General features: G+C 42.6%; 1 protein-coding gene across 1 annotated transcript in view; it reads right to left on the bottom strand.

Annotated features, from left to right (window-relative positions):
• Positions 1-454: 454 nt before the first annotated feature.
• Positions 455-22,571, bottom strand: part of MYBPC3 (myosin binding protein C3) — a 101,257-nt gene continuing 79,140 nt past the window's right edge. Inside the window, exons 27-35 of the mRNA XM_054969950.1 lie at positions 22,103-22,270; positions 13,201-13,289; positions 10,443-10,638; positions 7,713-7,852; positions 6,643-6,802; positions 4,561-4,697; positions 2,531-2,717; positions 1,597-1,639; positions 455-1,159 (exon numbers count right to left, since the gene is read on the bottom strand). Of these exons, the coding sequence (XP_054825925.1) occupies positions 1,629-1,639; positions 2,531-2,717; positions 4,561-4,697; positions 6,643-6,802; positions 7,713-7,852; positions 10,443-10,638; positions 13,201-13,289; positions 22,103-22,270 (1,088 nt within the window). The 3' untranslated portion in view covers positions 455-1,159; positions 1,597-1,628. The remainder of the gene's footprint in view (positions 1,160-1,596; positions 1,640-2,530; positions 2,718-4,560; positions 4,698-6,642; positions 6,803-7,712; positions 7,853-10,442; positions 10,639-13,200; positions 13,290-22,102; positions 22,271-22,571) is intronic.

The following is a 22,571-nucleotide window of genomic DNA, read 5'->3' as shown; positions in this document are numbered from 1 at the left end:
AGGTACATGTTAGGGGTATCCCTCATACCCTCATCATAAATATTTCAATACATAAATGTGTAATCAGTTATTTCAGACAGGTAACTCAGCAACCCCTTCATGAATGTTGTACAAATTAAATTTTATCAGTGTCCAATTGTACGTGATTTAATTATTTGAGATGTTACAAACTTTTCCACTAAATACTACTACTGTTTACCTACCTACCTACCCACATCATCCAAAACTCTCATTTAATGATAGTTGCTTTTGCTCCTAACAGTCTACTCTGCTAGTTCTAGCTGCATTCTGCAGCTGCAACAGCCAAAGGATTGTGCCAGGGCAGGTTAGCAGGATCCAACTGCTAGTCTGTGATGAAGAAAACACAGAAATATGCACATTTTGCTGTATCTTTATTATAATGTATGTAGTTCAAGGTTGAGATCTACTATCTGGAAAACTTAGTGTTGGCAAAGTTAGTGGTGATAGGAAAGGGGATACATTTGCTTCTAATTTCCATTTCCTTCTTTTTTCTGAAACAAAGGGCAGTACTAAACCAATGATAGGAAAAGAGAGCAAGGGGAGCAGGAGACTTTCTTTAGAGAGAAGAATTGCCATGTAGTTTATTTCACTAAAGTCAAGCTATGGCACACTTAACTAATTTAAGAGCAATGGGTAAAGATACAATGGTGTTTGAGAAGCCGAACAGTCCTTTTTCTGTATGTGGAAGTCATATTTTTTCTGTTTGTTTGAGAAAAAGAAACATTGCTCAAAATATGATATTCCTATAGAATCTGAAAAGAAATCAACCAAAGCCGAAGATAACAGCTGGTAAATTAATAAGACCAGTCACTTCAGACTCTTGATAGTTCTGCAGTTGTATCTTCCTGAACATTGAAACATGCATGCACAAAGCAGTGTGTAGATCGGGCCCCTCCACTGGGAACAATGAAGATGCCTGTGCAAATGAGAAATACATGCCCACGAGCGGCTTTTTTGAGCAGAGTGTCAACAGTTCTTCAATCAAAGAGAAGAAATAATTTTGTTATGCAAGATTTCCTTGAACTTGTCTTGTAACTTCATATTTTCTTCTTTGTGCATGCTTACTTTTAAATGCCCTTAAAGTCTAATAGATAATTAAATCAACTAAGGTTATCCTTTAGTCACTTTCGCATAAAATCTGAAAGACAGAGGATTGAATGTGTCAAGCAAATATGCCAGATTTTTCAATCACTATGTAACAAATATTTAATATATGCTTACATGTTAACTAAGTTAAAATGGGCCAACCTACAGTAGTTCCCAGAGATAAGGGGCTGAACTGTTTCCTCTTTACTAAAATGCCTGCTACTCACCCACATATCCTAGTGTAGCTGCCTTTCCAAGGAGGGGGAACAAGTCTACTTATGAACAGTTAAGCTGATGTTTTTGGTGTTTTCTCTACTTCCAGAAGCAGTTAGCTGATGATTTGTAAAAATCTAAAAAACTTCCTCCCTGGGTATTAGGGAGTTGTTCTATCTACAACCTCTAAGCTGTTCTTGTGATATCCATCTGAATTCTTGCCATCTCACTGTCTGTCTGTCTCTCTCATTTCTAGATAATTATTTGCTTCCTTACCTAGACTGGCTGGCAACCATTAGATCGGGATTCTATTGTGGAACTGCAAGAAACAAAAGATATTTTAAAAAGCAATATCAAAGAAAGAGCATTAATAATGATGTTACACAAGCCCCTTTTAAAAGCCTGATTCTTGCACTCCAACTGTGCAGAACAGGAATATGCACTATGTGTGATCCTGCCGGTATGTGTGGTTACCATTTTGTGTGAATGAGACCACACATAATTTTCCCATGCATATATAGCTTTGGTATATATGAATGGTACCCCAGATTTTTGAGGGAATGTGTCTACAAGTGCTAAAGCTGTATGCAACTGGAAATTATGAACACTGAAGTGCCAAAATTGACCATCTGAAAAGGGCTGCAATAAAATGTATTTCCTTGTCCTTATTTTACCAATGCCTTTCATTCTCTGTGTAGGAGAGAGCGAGAAAGATGTTCCCTCAAGGATGGGCTAGCACTTTTCAAAGAGTGCTGGACTGCTGGATCCAGATTAACTGGATGCCACTATTACGTTACAGTCACACTTTGTCAGCAGTTCAGCACTAGCATGCTAACTATCTGTGTGAGATGAAGTACTCAGATCACCTGTTCCCCCCAATAAATTCAGGCCTAACACCATTGCCCTTGTATAACAATTGATTTGCTTGTACAGCAGGGATTTTGCATGGATAGAACAGCCGCCCTGTGATTGCAGCTATGTATGTGATGCAGACATCCTTAAGAATGAATTTCCCCATGTAGTTGTGTGGGACCTGGGAGACATTTTTATTCACAGTCATGGAAGAATCAAAAGGTATTTTTGGTCTAAAAGATATGCTAGGCCAACCAACACTGTTGATTATTTATCCTTCTTTTAAAAGATCCCACTTAAGATGGACAGACGCTTGGTTTTGTTTTGGAGAGTATGAGATATGCACAATCCTTCTTACCTCTGACATCTAGCCTGCACTCTATTTCCGCTTCTCCACATTTATTCACAGCTTTGCAGGTATAAAGGCCAGCATCAAAGGGACTGGGCTTTCGGATTTCCAGGGTCAGCACTCCATGCTTACTGAACATGCGGTATTTGGCATCTCCAGAAAGATCCATTTTGTTTTTGAACCAGAAGATTTTTGGCTGAGTAAATGAAATCATGAAACAGCAAAAGTGAAGGACAGTTGTCTTCAAGACTAAGGTATTTGTATCAACTTTTGTTCCAAAGGAGGAGCAAGATTTTTTTTAAATGGCATTAACCCCTTTAATGGTTAAAAGTTTTTACATTTTTGAGGATATGTATTAATTCTCATTACCTTGTGAAGTTCAAATTTTGAGGTAGGGTACAATTTTTAAAGGTAGGGTACAAATGAAGCAAATTAATTAAATAGCAAGTTACTTGTGGCAGCTTAAGAGAAGGCTTGGAAAATGGCCTGGGAGGAGGCATACCTGGATATGCTACCCAATCCTCAAAGCAGAAGAGAAAGAAACCTGTCCTTATCCAAACCTCCTCCTCCTCCTCCTGTGAGCCATTCCCAGTGTTCCTAAAGGCCATGGGACTTCCTTAGTGGGATTTCTATCCATATACTATATCGTGCGCTGCTCCTGCCGTTTCCTCCCCCCTTCTTTTCCTTGCCTCTTTGTGCCAACTTCTCCCACATCTTGTTAACATCTCATAATGCTCAGGCTGGATTCTTTTTCTGCACTGAATGTAACTCAATGTTCTCTGATTTTGAAAGCTACTTTATACAATGTATTATTTCTATTCTATTATTGTTTGTGTAATCCAGTTTTATTGCATTGCTCATTGTATGCTGTATACTATTTCCTGTGTTATTTTTAACACAGCCTCAAGTCTCTGTGAGACTCAAGTCTCTGTGAGAATGGAAGACAAGAAATAAAGTAATAATATTTGGAGTAGGATGGTTGAAATGAAGGTATTTCATCCATTCTGCTTCTAAGGGGAAATCATGCCCCCCACTTCCCAGCTAGCTTTCCTGTCTGTTCCACCTGCTTGTAAGTACTTTTCTATTCCGTTGCTTCCATAAAAATGTAATTTATTATGTATTTTATATAGCTTATACCGCAATCCTATGCCGAGTTACTCAATCTAAAACTGAATTTAGTGAGCTTAGAGTACCTTTGCGTACAATTGCACTGTTAATTAACCAGAAGAAATTAAATTTTTTCCTGTTGGAACAGATCCTCCCCCTCATTTCATAGTGGTGGTGGTGGAGAGTGCCATCAAGTCATAGGTGATGCATGGTGACTCCTGCTGGGGTTTTCAAGGCAAAAGTTTAACAAAGATGGTTTACCATTGCCTGCCTCTGCATAATAACACTGGTTTTCTTTGGAGGTCTCCCATCCAAATACTAATAAAAGCCAACCCTGCTTAGCTTTTGAGATCTGACAAGATCAGGCTTGCCTGGGCTAGTACACGTTCAGAAAGTGAAGGCCCATGTGGTGTACTGGCTAGAGTGATGGACTAGGATTTGGGAGATCCACATTCAATTCCCTGCTCTGCCACGGAAGCTTGCTGGGCGATTGTGGGCCACTCTCATACTCTCAGCATAACCTACCTCATAGGGTTGTTGTGATAATATAATGGAGGAGAGGAGGAGGATTAAGCCACTTTGTGTCCCCATTGGGGAGAAGGGTGGGGTGTATTTATTTATTTTATTATTTTATTTATTTCAAATTTATATTCCGCCCTCCCCGCAAGTAGGCTCAGGGCGGATACCAACATATTAAAAATACAATTAAAATACAATAAAAAATGCCTGTTCATTAAAACAACATATTTAAAACAAGATGGTGGACAGCTTTCACAGGGAGGGTTTTATACACCCCTTTTTTCCAGGCTGGCGGAGGCCCAGCCTCAGCCATATGCCTGGCGGAACAACTCTGTCTTGCAGGCCCGGCGAAAAGATAGTAAGTCCTGCCAGGCCCTAAATGAAGTTAAGGTTTAAAAAAATGTAATGTGTACCTTTGGGCTTCCCCTTACTGCACAGCTGAGTGTAGCATTGTATCCAGCAATCACAGAACGGTCTGCTAGAGGATGCGTGAATTTGGGAACTTCAGAGAAGTCATGCTCTTTGTAGCTAGGGCGCTTGTAATCTGTGCCTGTAGTTCAAAAGGAGGGGAGGAATAGCCCATTAGAAATATACTTCTTGTCCTGCTAAGCATGATTTAGAACAACTTTTGAAATTACCTTATGAAATGTCCTGAAATATTAAGAATTAGGATAACAGTAACATTAATATACCTCACGGATTTTAAAAGATGTCCTCATTTTCTGCATGTGCACCCAGTTAAAAAAAAATTCTGATCTACTCTCCCATGATGTATTGTTTTCTTTTTTTGGCACATTAAAAGGCAGTTGTTTGATGTCTTTATTTTTAACCATTGAAGGGGCCATGACATTTTATAGGGAGGATGGGGTGAATGGAGAGTTCTACCCTATGGATTATCCATATTTTACTGGGGCCCCTGGATGCATCAACCGACTGTCAGACAGTGGCTTATTAAAAGTTGCAATCCAGCCTATCTCTTGCAATTAGACATGAGTCCATTGGTTTCAAAAGATTTTACTGAATATAAACAACCATTATAGTCCACTAACCAAGATGCAATATCTTGGCTGGTACACGAGTATTGTTACGAATGACAGGCAAAGGTTAAGGTACAGAATAGCATAACCCAGCAAGTCCTATCCTCCCCCCATAGTTCTCAAAACAAACGGCTTGAAGCTGAGAGAATGAAACTTTCCCAAGGCTGGAAAGGTTGTAGTCATAACATTCCTCTTCTTTGAGATAACTATTACTGGACTGGTTGTCACCTGCAAAAGAAGCACTTAAAACACTGACAGGATTAAAATGGAGTCTCTTTGGTTAGATCACATAAGAAACATAGTCAGTCCTGACACCGACTTCCACATATAAAGTTGCTCATACCTAGCTCTGCCAGGTCCACGGGTAGTTGCTCTTGGGTAGATCAGGAATTTTCTTGAACACTTGTTGCTCATAACCTATGGAGACTGAACTGGGCATGCAAAGCTTTGCCATGCCAGTCAGCAACAGTGCCATGTCAATGACTACTTTAGATGGGTAGCAGTGTTGGTCTGCAGTAGAATAGCAGAATTTGAGTCTGAAGAAGGAAGATCTGACTCTCAAAAGCTTACACTCCTAACATCTTTTTGGTCTCTAAGGTGCCACTGGGCTCTCAGCCTGTATATCAATGGCTGTCATTCATTCTTGGGCAAGGGTACAGTTAGGTAGTGCACTGAGGAGGGTAGAAGGTGAGATCTGCAAATATTTGAAATTTGCTAACTTTTGCAAAAATCCAGAAACAATTAGCTGCCCAATACCAATTAGTATTGGATAATACCTGTCAAATAAATGCTAGAAGATAAGTAACATGTAATGATAGTATTTATACATTGTTAAATACTGCCTGCTGCCCATCACATTCTATCACGTTTGATATAACAGTGCATTTCATGCTAACTTTCATGGATTCCTGGGTTCTTTGGAGCCTATCAGGGCTTCCTGAATGAGATCAGCTTTAACACACATGAGCCTGCCTTAAACTGTGTTAAACCAGGTCAGTATCAAGGTCAGTATTGTCTACTGTGACTGGCAGCAGTTCTCTGAGGTCTCAGATCAATTTTCACATCATCTAGTGCCTGAGCCTTTTAACTGAAGTTGACTGAATTTGGGAATATCTACAGGCAGAGCAGATGGTCTACCACACTCCCTTCCTTACCACTGCTGATCTTCCTCTAGAAGGTGCATCCTCAAAGGACTGTTTGGTGTGTTTTTAGGCCACATACTCAGCTCATAATGTGCCACTGTACGCAATAATGCCCCAGATGAACTGAGCATGGTTCACAGAATAGGCCCAAGGATCCTCTAAACAGATGGGTTGTTTGGCAGATCCTAAGGCAGGATGTATTCCATGAAGGCAAATAATTTGAAAACCCAGGGTAAGAAGTAACAGTTCTAAAGGGGTAGTTTTACTAGTTGCAGCAAAAATAAATAGTAATCTTAGTAATCAACTATAATGTTACCTGTTTTCTTAATGAAGGCAGAATTTTTGGTGATTGCAGCATTTTCACTCAATCCACATAGATTCTCACTGAAGATGCGGAAATAGTATTCATTTCCCATGATCAAGTCTGACACTACACAATTTGTGCGTCGATAGTGGTCAAACACAGTATACCATTCCTGAAATTAGAGAATCTATTGTCAGAAAAGAGGGCTATCTTGCAAACGGTCATACATAATACATATCTAGTCTGAATTTCTGAAGTGCCATGAAGAATGCAAGAACATTTTACTTGAGAGAAGCATATGAAATTGTGTGGGTGTGAGATTAGTAGATGTTCCCCAACCGATTGAATGTAAACAATTCACAAAAGCTATTTTATTGGCTTTCAATTCCTACTACAACCCCACCCTCCAGCCTCTGCTGAGACTCAGGGGACCCTGAACTATATGCCATGTGGTATGGAGGGAGGGGCAAGGTGAACCAGTGGGAGAGGAGTTATTCCTGCCATCTTCCTTTTTGGGGCAACCTTATGCTGTATGGCTAATTGTCTTGAGGTTTCCTGACTGTCAGTGGGAGGTAGAGAGGGTGGTTCAGAGTTGCTAGGGGGAAAAGGTGAGAGGATAAAAAAATCTTCAGTGAACTCACTCTGTTTATGGAAGTCTTGGATCCAACTCAGTGAGCAACAAATCAGTTTCCTTACAATAGTTATCTTTAGGAGTTCCATACAGCTATATGAGTACTATTGTCTCCATGATATGATTTTAAAATATCTATTTACTTCAGAAATAATTGAGAGTCACAGTAGTGGCTGTCATAAATAGAGGGAACTTTTGCTTCTAGAATGTAATTAATTTATACTGTTTCATAGATAAATATTTCAGGTGATTATGTTTCTACTCATTTATCATCTACCTGCATGTGTTGTACAACTACAGTTGTGACATTGGGGGGTGGGGTGGGACACTTCATTGGCTTGTGAACATGATTTTTGTTTGAGGCAATGGATATAAACTCAAGGCAGTATAGTGTTAGTTCTGCATCTCTTAGGGTAGTGGATTCATAGATCTGAACAAATTGGACCTTTACCATTGTTTTTTTATCTGCCTTCTGGATTGTGTAGCCAGTGATCTGAGCATTGCCATCATCCTGGGGTGGTTTCCACTCCAGTGCAACATTGAACCCCCAGACATCTACAATCTTCACATTCTGAGGAGGGCCAGGCTTGTCTGCACAAATAAAACCCATCATACAATATCTAGACGTAAAGATCTATCTTTAACACAAGCAATGAACAAACACATTTCTTTGTTTCTGTTATTTCCCTAACATATGTAAAACAAAACAGTTATCAGTTGCCACCCCTGTATTACAGTTCCCTCTTGTTTTCTAGGGTTTAAAAAAAGATTTCAAGCCTCCTGCAAATGGGATAAAAATAAGGGTTAGTTTATTTGTCACTCACTGTTGATCATTTAAAGCAAAGAACTCTTTCCTTCCCTCTCCCCTCAAAGCATTATTTCACTGCTGAACTCTGCAGAACTGCGATGCCACTTAAAAGTTTAATATACACATAAATGTTTTAAAATTTTAAAAAATGATGTACCCCTGTAGCAAGATATGCTACAATAATCCATATGCTGGAACAAAACAAATTGGCTGTCACAAGGAGAAAAATGGCACTATCTCATTCAATGAGGTTTTAGGAGCAAAATCACTCCAAAGCCATGCACAGAAGGAGGTAATGATTAATGACCATAAACCGTGTTGAGAGGTCATATTTTCCTGCCTATTTTCCAGGAGTCCTGGAGGACATCCAGAGCTATCACTGGAAAGATCAGGGCATGAACCCAACACAGAAAGAAGGGATAAGAACTGGCTAAGTAAAAGATTAAAATAGAGTAGTCACAGGCATATGACATTGTAAACACCAGTAACAATTCTGTCTTTATCTTTATTTTTAGGTTGTTGTTTTTTGCTTAGGAGGCCCCTGTGTGTTAGAGTTTTTGTGCTAAAGAAATTTAAAGATAAAAACATTTCAAGATCTGGAAAAGTTAAGGACTCCCAGTTTCTGCTGCTTAATACTGGCTAAATAAAAATGAGCCATCTTAGATCAAGAGCCAAACCACTTTTGTGGACCCTGGAGATTGTTACCATCTGATTGCTCCATTGATCTACCACATATAGGAATGTGAGCAAAAAAATGTGTAGGGGAATGCCACAATTCATTGCCCACAACAGTGTTGGACTGTTTCCAATTTTCACTGTATTTCTTCCTCACAACTTTTTTTTTTCTATCCTGTGACTTGGCAGTATAAGTGATTGTTAGTGAGAGGTTATGATTTTTTTAACCCCCTCTCTTGGAAGGTGATGGAGTTTGCTCCCCAATTGTCATATTTCTAACTTAAATATGGGTCTAAAAAGGAGGGAGATTAGCCCCCTCAATCCCTCTGTAAGTAAACATCTGTCAAGAAAAGTCACCTAACTCAGGATCAAGCAGGTTTTTAAAGAGCTGGCTCTGGGTTCCTCAGACCCAACTTGAGTTCCCTGCAGCCCCACAGCAGCTTTGGGGAATAATTGTTAAAAATTAAGGGAGAGCCCAAACATCCTTAGAATGCCTTTGTGGAGGGAAGGAGGGGCTCCTCCCTGCCTCTTCAGGTTGTTTACTTGGTCGCAATAGCACAGGGGAGCCCCCTCCTGTTTTTACTGCTCCACATGCACAGAATATTCCACATTCATTTCATTGGAGGAAGGTACTCCATGCAGTGGTGTAGTGTGGGGAAGTGAGGGGGGCGGTCACCCTGGGTGCAAAATTTTGAGGTGGTGCCATGTCCACGGGAGCACTCCCTGCCTGCCTCCCTGCTCCTTCACCGCAACCATCCACACTGCCGCCACTAGCTTGGTGCCCAGCGAGCCGAGCACCCCAGCAGCGTGCCAGGCAGCGCGCCTCCCCACACCCTGAGCACTCCTGCGGTTTGGGCCACTTGTCTCCCCCACCCCTTACCTCTTCGTTGCAGCTGCCCGTGCTGCCACCATCAGCTTGGAGCACAGGCAGCTGCGGCGAAGTGGTAAGGGGCGGTGAGGCAAGCGGCCCAACTGTGGGAACACTCTGGGGGGGACCAGAGTGGCCTGCCCCTGTGGTCTGCCACAAGCTCGGCCGGGCACCCTGCCAGTGCGGCAGGCAGCCCACCTCCTCACTTGTCTCCCTGCCACTCCCCGCTCCCATGGTTCGGGCCTCTTGCCTCCCCCGCTCCTTACCTCTTTGCCACAGCCACCCACGCTGCTGCCATCAACTCAGCGCCTAGAGGTGGCGCAGGCAGCTGCAGAGAAGAGGTAAAGGGTGGTGAGGTGAGCAGCCTGAACCATGGGAGTGCTCTGGGGGGTGGGGCGGGGGGCCTGCACAATGACATCACAGAAGTCCTAGAATGATGTCACGGAAGTTCTGGCATGATGATGTCACAGAAGTCCCTCCTGCCTTGGGCACCCCTAACCCACGCTACACCGCTGGCTCCATGTTCCCAAAATATAACTGGAAGGCACATGATGCAGCAATCTTGCTGAAGCTAAGCATCTGGGTCAAGATCTGGATAAGCTACCTCCATGAATGGTAAATATATTGCCTTGAACTCCTTGGAGGAAGAGAGGCAGGATATAAATGTGCATAGAAACCTGCATGTGGAACCATCCCCTCTAAAGAAGTGGATGGGGATGCTCTTGGAAGCACTTGAAGCATGTGCCTCATTCTTGCATGTATGACAGATTCTTGTATTGGCATGACTGCTTAAAGGAGGAGTTCCCAAAGAGACCCCAACACTCTCTCACCCATAATCTGCATGGTGATAGCAACTTTATCACTCATGTTTTCAATTTGCACCTCCACTTCATATATTCCAGAATGATGCCGCTCAGCCTTTCGGATAAACAGGATTGTATCTGTGGTGCTATTCCGAACTGCCACCTCCTTGGAGTCTAATGGCTGGCCATCCTTTGTCCAGACAACTTTAGGTCTAGGTTTACCCTGCAAAAGACAAACAACTAGTTAATAATTTAATAATAATAATTTTCAAAGTATTTGGTGGATTTTATTTACCTCCTTTCCAATGTGGTAAATAAAACCAAACAATCCATTTCAGTTGCAGTTCTGAGATGAGCAGTTATGAATGCATAACTAAAGGACATGAACAGAGGCAGTCCTTTAGGGAGACTTCTTTTCTTTTTTTTGAAAGGACATGCTAGTATGTGTATATGATATGTGTCTCAGAAGCATACTACAAAAAGGAAGGGAACAATTAAATGATTAAGCAATGCTGCAGTAGAAGGAAGTTGCATTGCTGGCATTTGCCACTTAAATGTATAACTGCTGCCTTTTGTTCTCCAGAAAAATAAATTTCTATTTTAAAACAGGCAAATGCATTGATAGCTGGTGGAGATGTGCATCTGAACCCTGCTGAAATGGCCAGAGCACCTTTTGATGCAACACAGAATGCATATCCGCATCAAAGGGCTCCTAGTTGCATATGACAAGTTGCATGAACCTATGCCTGAATTGTGGTCCTAATGTTCAATAAAACAATTAAGGAAGAAAAGTGAATTAAGTAACTGTTCACAAAAGTAATATGGGACATAAAATGCTATGGGGTGGAATTGTGTGTTTCTATTTATGGTTATCTTGCCGTGTCCTATCAGTGCTTGTATCTCATCTTCAACAATATTCTATATATCAGTAATGTCATGGGAAATTTTGGAGTTTGGCCCTGAAAGACCTAGGCCCATAGCAGCATTCCATCTAGAAATTACAAGCGGCAGTTTAAAACTCTCCAAAGCGGACGTTTTTTCCCCCTCTACTCCTCTTCAACCCCTCCCTTTCTCTTTCCTTAACCTTCGGTTTTCCCTTATCTCCTTTTACAAAGCAGCCTGCTAAGGAATGTGTTACATTTGGCACACTATAAGGGATAGGAAAAAAAGCAAGGTCGTAGGCCTGAACTAAAAAGTTGCACATGCGCACAAGCCACTACGTTCCACTTCACGTTTCTGCTGACTTCAGCAACGAATTCCTAAGACTGTCTTGCAGAGAAGGCTATAAGGTAAACAAGTATTTTTGGTCACCCTGGATCAGGTCCATTAGCCAATAGGACCACTCCAGTAGTGAAGACACACTGCCCATTGGACCACTAGAAGGTTACAAGCCACCATAAGGTGCTCTGGACTCGGAACCTGGGAGTCTAGGGGCGGCACCTGCCTGCCTGGACAGCTAGGGACTGGACCATCAGAGTGTCCCAGCCCGTTGACGCTCTGTCAATGGAAACCCGGGCCCAGCGGGACATATTATCGTTCCGCCGGGCCTGTAAGACAGAGCTGTTCCGCCAGGCGTTTGGTGATTGAAGGGGGCGGTGCCATGTCGGCCTCCCACCTTTGGGGTGGGGAAAGTTCTCCCCACCACTGCACTTTGTTAATTTGTTTTATTATTTGTATATTGATTTTAGTTTTTGTTTTTATCGATTTTAACTGTTCACCGCCCAGAGCCCCTGGGGATGGGCGGTATATAAATTGAATAAAATAAATAAATAAATAAATAAGTAGCCAGGGAGGCTCTCCCTTTTTGGGGAGCCTCGCTGCTGCACTTTGGCTCCAGCCCAGGGAATCCTCAGGTTTTTCTGTAGTTGTCTTAGGTTTAAGTGTTAGAATATAAGTTGCCTGTATTCATTTAGTGTGTCAAGTGTTAAGTGATTTCTTAGGATTTTAGAAGTTAAGTTGCAAGCTGTAAGTTTGAATTGTATTCCATTTGTAGCAAACTGCTTTGTGTTTCATTTTATTCTGCTTCAATAAAACCCTTCTGCTTTAGCATTATATTGTGTAAGTGTTAAGTACCCTTAAAGGTGGGAGACGAAGGCTTACCCCCAAAACCAGGATGACTGGCTGCAGAAAACCATAAGAACGAACCCCAGAGATAAAGCTAACCGGCAGGATCTGGTGAGGGAGAGGGAGAAAGTGGGAGTCAAAGGGGAAAGGGCTGCAGGCAGGTTCCTGGGATTCCCCCCTGGCACCAGTTTCTCTCTCCCTATTAAAGGTGGGAAGGAGCCACCCACACACCCATAAAAAAATTCCCACCACAAGTAATAGTGATAATTGAGACAGTAGCTGGGTAGTGGTGGGACAGGATAGCTTTTTCCTGGTGTTTTGCTGGTTGGGAAAATATGAAACCTTTCAGCAAAAGCATTGCACGGGAGTAAAAAGAAATCTTTCTTCTATGTAACAAAAGAGAAATGTTTATTATATATTGATTGTCTTGAAAGCCGTTAAAATTGATTTCAGTGAAAGTAAAGCTATCCTTTTAGTGAAAGCAAGAGTAGAGCTAGGAAATCTGTAAGGGCCAAAAATTTAACAGGTTAAAGAAATAGAGTGCAGAGTATAGAGATGCATGCATTTCAGTGAAGTTGCAATTTTGTATGAGTTTTTATTTTCAAAGAATTCTAATTACCCTAGAGAAAGTAATGGTATGGGAGAGTTGCAAAGGTGTATTGGTTTTTCCAGGAATTGGAGGAAGAGATTTTTTTATGATCAAACAGATTCAATCACGTACCTGGAAAGGAATCATAGTATTTACAGTATCACCCACTTTCTTCATTAGGGTCTGCCTGAGGTTGCGTGGCATCCAGATTTTGGGGCGTTCTGTAGATCAAACATTGATTTCAATTTACAGAATATTTTTACATGAATGAAGGAATTATGTTGACAGTTAATATAAAGTATTTATAAATCCCAAACAAACCAGAATGAAAACTGTCATTACAGTGCTAAGGATTGTTCAGTGGTTGAAAGCCATTGTACATTATTGGGTTCAAATAAATTTAAATAAATAAATTCCAGAAGCAAATTTTATTTGAGCAGTCAGTGCCACAGTGGAGATGAGACTAGACAAGCAGAGCTGTTGCTGAATACGAGATTGAGGCAGAAACCTGTATCTAGTGGAAACCCACCATGATATGAACACAGGGAAGTTGTAATGGAGACAAGGGCATAATGAACGGGGGCCTTTTTTACATGGGCAATTTTTGCTGCATTTGGCTCCATGCCTCTGGGTTTTCTTCCGAATTCTGGATAATTAACTCCTCCTCCAGATTTCAGTGCAGCATTTCACGGGTTCTCTTCCGAGTTGTCCGCCTGCACTTTTTCTGCACAGGGAGAAACTTGGAAGAGAACACTTGAAATGCCGCACTGAAATCTTAAGGAGGAGTTAATTGTCTGGACGTTGGAAGAAAACTTGAAGAGGTATGGGGCCAAATGTGGCAAAAACCTCCTGTGCAAAAAAAGGTCACGAGGTTAAAAAATCTTCTATTTTCCACTTTAAAAGGGCAAACATCTTAATTTTGCTATTGTAGTTATTAACTTAGTTATCAGAGAATGTTTTCCACAATGATTTGCCTGCTGAGGAAGTCCCTATGATTACCATAGAATCTTGTGGAAGATTCCTAAGTGTGTTTTAGGTTACAGATGCAGTTCATTCAGCCTGCTGTTCATGCCTTACTGTCATTTTGCATGAACACAGAGTAGACTAGTACCTTCTGGGACACGTGCAAAACTTCTGTAAAACACTACATTTAGGGGGAAGGTCATTGGTAGTAAGGTACTTTTAAGAGAAGTTTCTCCATCATTATTCATCTTCTCATTAAGGTATTCCTGATGAGCATCCCAGGAAACCCAGAACTTAATCTGGCTGATAACTTCAGTCTGGGGTTTTCCAGGGAACTCTGGGATTCCTTGGAGTGTTGCATGCCAGTGTTCCACATCTATTTGATGTGTGAATTTCTTCACTCAAGGACTGTACCTCCTCAGTTTCACCTGTAGAGGCATGAATCCCAACTTACTCCCAAACCAAAAACAACAACAACAACAAAACAGATTTTATCATGCAAAAGAGGAGGTTAATTTTTAAGCCTTCTCTCTGGAAGTTTTCATAAGTGGTGCAATGTCTGTCCAGCACTTCCCTATGCAAAACTAACTCAATCCATGAGGACCTCACGAAGTGTTATTAGAAGGAGCCAACAAACACAGACCACTCCTTCCTCCAACAACCTCTTCAATCCTCTGAAAGCTGATTGCTGGAGGTCACAAGACAGGTGCAGGCAAAAAGAAACATAGCAGGAAAGAGGGGTGCAGTAAAAAGGCAGAACTAGGTATCAAAGAAGACTTTTTTATAAGGTTAGTTTGTTTTGGTTGTTTGTTGCCAGGGCAATCCAAATGGTGGAGAATGAAACCTACTAGTGTTTGGGAAGCTCTATAGGTCACATATGGCTTGCCACACTGTTTTTAAAGATGATATAGACTCTGTGTCTGGTTGAATATATCATATATGTAAATGTTTCTTTCTACAAGAGAGATAAAATGGAAAGTTTTTTTATGTGGTGGGTTAACCCCCCTACACAGCTACCTTTCCTTTAGGAAAAGCAGCCCAACAAAATCTTGTGACTTTCTTATGAGACCAAGACCTTTTCAGTATGTCTCAAGAGTTCTGCATTCAGACTACAAAGTGGAAAAGAGAGAACCAAATAGTATTAAGGTACATCACTATAACTAAAGTGGCCCATCTGTGGATACTTAAATGCAGAGACTGGGGCCATGAACAGACAAGACAGATCATTTTACAAATCTGAGAAAAGTCCCAGATTTGTAGAAAAATCTGAAGTCTAATAAGCAAAAAACATTGGTTAGGGGATTTACCAACCAATAGAAATAATAGAAGCAATGCCTGTACCTTTAAGAAGGAGATTTTACTGGTTGTTGTGTGAGTTGCTAGGCAGCCACAACAACATCACCCATCCTCAAACCTTGGGTTCTGTCAACAAAAGGCAGGAGCGGGGGCTCTTTTGAGGGCTGTTTTGGAGCGGGGGCTCTTTTGAGGGCTGTCTTGGCCTTGAGTGACCAGGCCCTTCAGCAACCACTGGGTGATTTGCTACCACATGACCTGCATGACTCACCAGGATTGGCTGCTTGCTACTGTCCAACAGCGGCTACTCTACGAAAACCAATGCAGTGCAGTGTCTAGAGTTTCAGACTAGGATCTGGGAGTCTCAGGTTTGAATTGTCGCTCTGCTATGGTGCTCTGTCATCCTGTGCTAGTCATACTCTCTAAGCCTAACTAGCCTAACAGTGTTGTGAGGATAAAATGAAAGAGAGGAGCATGATATAAGCTGCTCTGGGTCCCTGGTCACTTCCACATGTTCCAATTTTATCGGGTTTTTCCCGTCTCAAAGTCACGTCTTCCTGATCTGCTTCTAGAACTCACCTTTCATATGCAACTTCCTCATGCATGTTTTGTGGGTGTTTGTCATAGAAAAAAAGGTCCCCAAACAGAAAATGTGTTCTTTATATGCGCCTCGTCACATATGATGTTGGCGCATCCCTGTCCAACATTCCTTTTTTTTTTGTTGAGCGCATGCAGGATTGCGCTATACTGTTGTCCTGTCTTTCAGCTTCTGTAGAAACTGGGCACGTGTAGTATTCCATTCTCTACCATTGCTTTCCCACTCAAAGTTTTAAATGCAAAAGTGTTTCATAAATATGCGAACAGTAGAGTAGTGCATAGGGGTGTGCAGTTCGGGTTTTGGAAACCCGAAAAAAACCCAAATCACCCCGATTCGGGTTGATTCGGGGAAACCCGAATCGATTCGGGTTTTCCGAATCGCCATAACCCGAATCGATTCAGGTTGATTCGGGTTGATTTGGGTTTTTCAATGGGAAAATGCCTCCGTCTTCCCGGATGCCTGGGGGAGGCATTTTCCCACCGAATCAAGCCAAAATTGGTGGGGACCTTCCTCTAGCTCCTCTCTAACAACCCCCCAAGGTTCAGACCGATTGGACTTTGGGGGGGCCATGTTATGGCCCCCCACACCAGGTCCCCCTATCCTCGCCTAAGAAAGGGAAAAGTGAGCGTCTTTTTAGCTTGCTGCTGCTAATCTTCTTCATTATTTCCTATGGGGAAAAAATGAAGAGGCAGGCTTCCTTTGCCAGGGGTGGCATTTTGCATGCAAAATGCCCCCCAACCCTCAGGGGCCCTTCTCCCACCTCTACTCCCACCCCCACCAAGGCTCAGCCTGCTCCCACTTGGGGGGGCCATTTCATGGCCTCCCCAAGTAGGTGCTCTTTTCTCTACTATTTACAGCTGGGGGAGGCTTGTCCTGCCAGGGGTGGCATTTTGCATGCAAAATGCCCCCCTACCCTCAGGGGCCCTTCTCCCACCTCTACTCCCACCCCCCACCAAGGCTCAGCCAGCTCCCACTTGGGGGGGCATTTCATGGCCTCCCCAAGTAGGTGCTCTCAGCCCCCAAAGTCCACCCCCTACAGCCCCACACAAACCCAATTCCCCCCCAGCTGCCACACACAGACCCAAATCCCCACATTAGCCCCTCACAGACCCAAATCCACCCCCAGCAGCCCCACATCCATAACCCCAGGAACAGGCTGGCAAAGGCCAGCCCTCTCCCTTTGTTCCCTATGCTGGGAACTTCTAAACTCTCTTTCCCTGGGCAATTCTGCACTGCCCAGGGGTGCCACAATGGTGGGCACACTTCTGAGTGCCAGCTTGTCCCTGTGAAAGAGCACCTGAACCACAGACACCCTCCCTCAAATTCCCCCACCACCTACAGAGATGGCTGGCCAGCCAGCCCCATTGTCCCCTATGATGGGAACCAACTGCACAACAAAGAATAAAACACGAACAACACAAAATAAAGTTTTTAAAAAATTATTTTCTCCCTTTCAAAGTACAAGTAGGCAAAGCATTATGACACATTACACCAGCAGTCCCCCACACAGAAAAATAACACATCTCACTTAACATCAGAGAATCACAAAAGCACAATTCCTGTCAAAAACACTTTATTTCTTGAACAGCTTTAGGTTACACAGCAGAGGGGCACACCAAAGGGCATTCCAGCATTCCACCTCACAAAAATAACACAACTCACTTAACATCAGAGAATCACAAAAACACAATTCCTGTCAAAAACACTTTATTTCTTGAACAGCTTTAGGTTACACAGCAGGGGGGCACACCAAAGGTCATGGCAGCAGTATCTTACACAAAAATAACACAACTCACTTCACATTAAAGAATCACCCCAAAAAATTGCTGTCAAAAGCACTTTATTTCTTTAACTGCTTTAGGTTACACAGTAGGAAGGCACAACAGGGCATGAAAGCAGTGTACTACACAAAAATAACACAGCTCACTTCACATCAGAGAATCACCCAAACACAATTGCTGTCAAAAATGGTGAAGTGGGTTGTATTATTTTGTGTAGTACACTGCTATCATGCCCTGTTGTGCCCTCCTACTGTGTAACCTAAAGCTGTTCAAGAAATAAAGTGTTTTTGACAGGAATTGTTTTTGTGATTCTCTGATGTTAAGTGAGTTGTGTTATTTTTGTGAGGTGGAATGCTGGAATGCCCTTTGGTGTGCCCCCCTGCTGTGTAACCTAAAGCTGTTCAAGAAATAAAGTGTTTTTGACAGGAATTGTGCTTTTGTGATTCTCTGGGCGATTCGGGTTTCTGCTATACCCGAATCGGCTTCTCAATTCGGGTTTGCCAGATTCGGGAAACATGAACCAGGGTGCCTTTGCACACCCCTAGTAGTGCAATTGCGCGATTTCATAGCCTACTATATAAAAGGCAAACCATGTTCCTGACCACTCACTCCTTATCGCCATGCAGCCACAGTACGCAGGGATAAGAAGCGAGTCAGGGGCAAAATGGTTTGCCTCCCCACTGCCTCCTCAGGGCTTTCAGATGCCCAGAAAGGCTCAGCGTGGTGGCAAGGCCCTCCCAAGGTTCTGCAGCAGCCAGAGGGACTCCCTGCTGCCTCCACAGAGCCATGCACAAGCTGAGCAGTGGCTAAGGGACTGGAGGGGGAGGGAATTTGCAATCTCTTCCACGATCCTGCTTCAACTGATGCCTAGGGGGAGGTGCGGGGGGAGGCACTGCTAGGGCCCATTGTATTTTCTCAAACAATGGAACTTATTGCTAGTTTAAAATAAAATCAGAAATGGCATTCTGTTCTCAAAGCTGTTCCTAGACTGATAGTCTGATTGCTGAGTGGTCCAATGTAGCAAGCACTGCAGTATGATTCCCTTTATATACGTAGATATCATAATAGTGCAAGGACCATTAAGAGATGTAAAAAGGGGGAGGGGAATTATACAATTGTGCATGCAAGCCAGATGCATGTGTGAAGTTTGAAGAAAAGGTAATGGTGAGAGGAGGGGTTGGAGATTTGTGGGAGGACTCTTCTGAAGCACAAAAAAGCCTTTGCATGCATTGATACAGTGTTGAATCGTGTGAAAAACCTGCATCACAAATAAACACAGACCAAAACAGGCCTCACAAAAAACACTTAAAAACTGGGTTAATCACGACCCTCCTGCACATGGGAAACAACGACGTGTTTCAGATAACCTGCCAGAGTTCCATTTAGGGCCCAAAACGGCCTGGATCGGGCTGAAACAGCCCAGATTGGGGCCAAAATGGCCAGGATCGGGCCGGTGCTCGGCGGGGGAGGGTTCAGTGCCCATTCTGGGCCATTTCAGCCCCATTCTGAGCCATTTTGGCCATTTTGGTCCCAGATCAGGGCTGAAACTGCCTGGATCTTGGCCAAAATGGCCAGGATCCAGCCAGTGCTGAGCAGGGGAACACTCCCCTGCCTGGCAGCGGCCCAATCTTGGACGTTTTGAGTACCTTTGGGCTCAATTTGGGCCTGAAGTGGCCAGGAATGGGCCCGAAATGGCCAGGATTGAGCCTCTGCCAGGTGGGGGAACACTTCCCTGCCTGGCAGCTGCCCAATCCTGGCCATTTTGGGCCCTTTTTAGCCATTTTAGGCTCAATTCAGGCCCAAAATGGTCAAGATCAGGCCCAAAATGGCCAGGATCGTGCCGCTGCTCAGCAGGGGAGTACTATCCCATGTAGCAGCAGACTGTTCCAGGCCAATCCTGGCAATTTGTAGCCCATTTTGGTCCAATTTGGGCCCAGAATGGCCTGGATCAGGCCCTAAATGGCCAGGTTTTGGGCTGCTGCCCTGCAGGGGAGCATTCTCCCATGTGGCAACAGCCTGTTCCAGGCTGATCTGGGCTGTTTTGGGCCTGTTTTGGCCCAATTTGGGCTTGAAATGGCCTAGATCTGGCCACTGCTAGGCGGGGGAGTGCTCCCCCACGGCGGAGCGGCCCATTCCGGGCCGAATTGGACCCCCCACTGGAGCATGGAGTGCTCCTGGGGTGGCCATGCCTGCATGATGACATCACTTCCCAGAAGAGATGTCATCATGCAGTCTCGGGAGCACGCACACAGTGCATGCTCGTGCATGTATTGAGAGGTGCACCACTTCCTCCCGGGAGTTGCCCTGGGTGAGAGTTCCCCCACCTCTTTTCCCAGAAAAAAAGCCCTGTGTCATATCTTTTTGGATTCCAGTCAAGTGAATTAGACCACTTGTCCCTTTGGCCTGCAGACAAGGTGATGAATAATAACCTCGATTGTGGACATCCAAGTAACAAAACATTTGTTCTCACAACCTAGGCAATGTCACTGTTTGGCATTAGGATCACACTGAACACCAAGTATGAACATAGCATAGCATAGCAACTGTTCAAGTAGTATAAAACTTATTCTGAGGAAGAAAATCCAACTTCTTAAAAAATCATGTACAATCTAGTTCTTAATAATCAGAAATACTATAAATGAGAAACTTTTGTGAACTGATGACTGGCAGAATAAATTATACATGTTATGCAAACTGAATTTGATCTTCTGATGTAATCAAGTAAAATTACAAGATAGTTCACAAATTCAAGTTAGGTTAGGTACATGGCCCTAACTGTTCATTAGGGCAACCTAAGTAATCACAGAAAAGAAGGTGATATGGGGCTTACTGATATTTTATTATATAAAAGTAGTAACAGAAGAGAAGGGATTGAGATTCATAAGGAAAGGATATAAATCTAGAATAAGTGAAGTATCTCCCAAACCCAAAAGGGATCTTTATTCATTAAAATCCAAGCAGAATTAAGTAACTAAATTAGGGGTATGCACATCAATTTTTTTCAGATTAATTTCCAATCTGGATTTGGGGACAGCATATAATGGGTCCACTATTTCTTGGGGGTGATAGACCTAGCCTCCAAGTCTACCCAATCAGCTGTTAGTGGTTGTCTCCAGTCTCTTTAAAATTTAAAGTGCCATTATTTTTCTATGGGAGGACATGGCCTTCAAAATCAGAGGCCAGGTCTACTCCATAGACAGGAATGGCTCTTTAAATTTTAAAGGGCTTAGAGATGCTGACTAACAACTGATTGGATAGACATGGCCTTGGAGGCTAGGTCTATTATCCACAGGAAATAATGGACCCATTAGATCCTATAGGTGGTAGAGAGGCCATGTCTACTGGCCTATACACTGCCCATAGGAAATATGACTCTATTATTTCCTATGAGCAGTAGACCTAGCCTCTGAGGCAAAGCCCACCAAATCAGCTATTAGCTTCTCCAATCCCTTTAAAATTTAAAGAGCCATTCTTTTCTATCAGGGTAGACCTGGCCTCTGACTTCTCCTGGATTTTGGGAGAGTTTTCAGTCATTTTGAATAACCCTGAGTTGGTCCCAAATAGCTAATTTCCAGTTTACTTTTGGCTCAGGTATATCCAAGTGCACACTCCTAAACTAAATATTTACTTGGAAATTGGATTCAGACCTTTTTAGGTAGCCCCTTTAATAGAGAGAGGTCCTGGTCCCTTTATGAGTGAGGTTTATTTATTTGTTTGTTTTAAACATTTATTAGCAACCTTTCTACCTTGCAGGAACTCAAGGCAGCTTATATAATATATATAAAATAACGATCACAAAATGAATAAAATGAAGTTTTAAAACACATTAAGCCAGCCAATAGGATTGTTTCCTAAAAACAAACAGCAGTCCTAAATAAAAGGGTTATGAAATAGGTTTCTGGACTGAGGCTGATATGTGCCACATTGAACTGATATTGGATACTATCAGCTTTTCATGGAAGTGGAAGGACTGAATCCAATGCCTTACTGTGTTTGGGTTGGGGGAGTCAATGCTTTCAACAGTTAAAGTTTATCTCTGTGTCCATGAATGCTAGCAGTTGTTTTATACAAATGGAAATCTGACTAAAAGCCTTGATTCTGTGCAAAAAGCTAAATTTTAAAATGAATGGGCCATAAATAATGCAATCTTAATGGCTTCCTTGCCATTGAACACCCTTGTAGTATTTCTATAACCAGTAATGAAATACTTTTTGTGTCTAATATATAACATGAATTTAGTATTTGGGAGTATAGCTTTGCAGATATCCTAGAATGAGAAGATTTGTGCCTCCTTTTCTTTCTCTAATAAAGTCATCACGATACCATCAAATTCCCTATTTCTTCATTAATATCATTACAAATGGGCTCAGAATGAAGGATAGTGGCTGTGTATACTTACGCAAGACTTCTCGGATAGTAACTGGTTCTTTGGTAATTGCTGGTTGACTTGTACCAGCCAGATTTACAGCTGTGACACGAAAATGAAGTTTTTCTCCTGTCACCAAATCCTTAATCAAGGCGTTGGTGCGCTCGGTGGGGCCATGAAGAGCTGGAATCCATTCTGTGGCTGCAAAAATACATTTCTCTCACTGTAAAGACTAAAGAAGAGTTTTGCTCCAGATTTTCTAAAGCTATGTCTAAAAGGAATTCAAATGGAACGTGGTTTTTGCAACTGGTTGAAATTGAGAAAGAAGTTGGCTTTTTAAAATGATTTTAATGATAATTAGAGAGCTTGGAAGAGAGATCTGTGTGGTCAGTTATGTTGCTTCACATGGTAGAAATATGTCAGTGATTTTAATGAAAGCGTATCAATATACAGTCATCTCCTTACATTACAGACTGGAAATGGGGGGACGTTCAGAGATTGT

Source organism: Eublepharis macularius, chromosome 2 (genome assembly GCF_028583425.1).
Source record: "Eublepharis macularius isolate TG4126 chromosome 2, MPM_Emac_v1.0, whole genome shotgun sequence".
In the NCBI taxonomy this organism is placed as follows: domain Eukaryota; kingdom Metazoa; phylum Chordata; class Lepidosauria; order Squamata; family Eublepharidae; genus Eublepharis; species Eublepharis macularius.
Note: the sequence above shows the minus strand (reverse complement) of the source record. Positions and strands in the feature narration are given on the sequence as shown.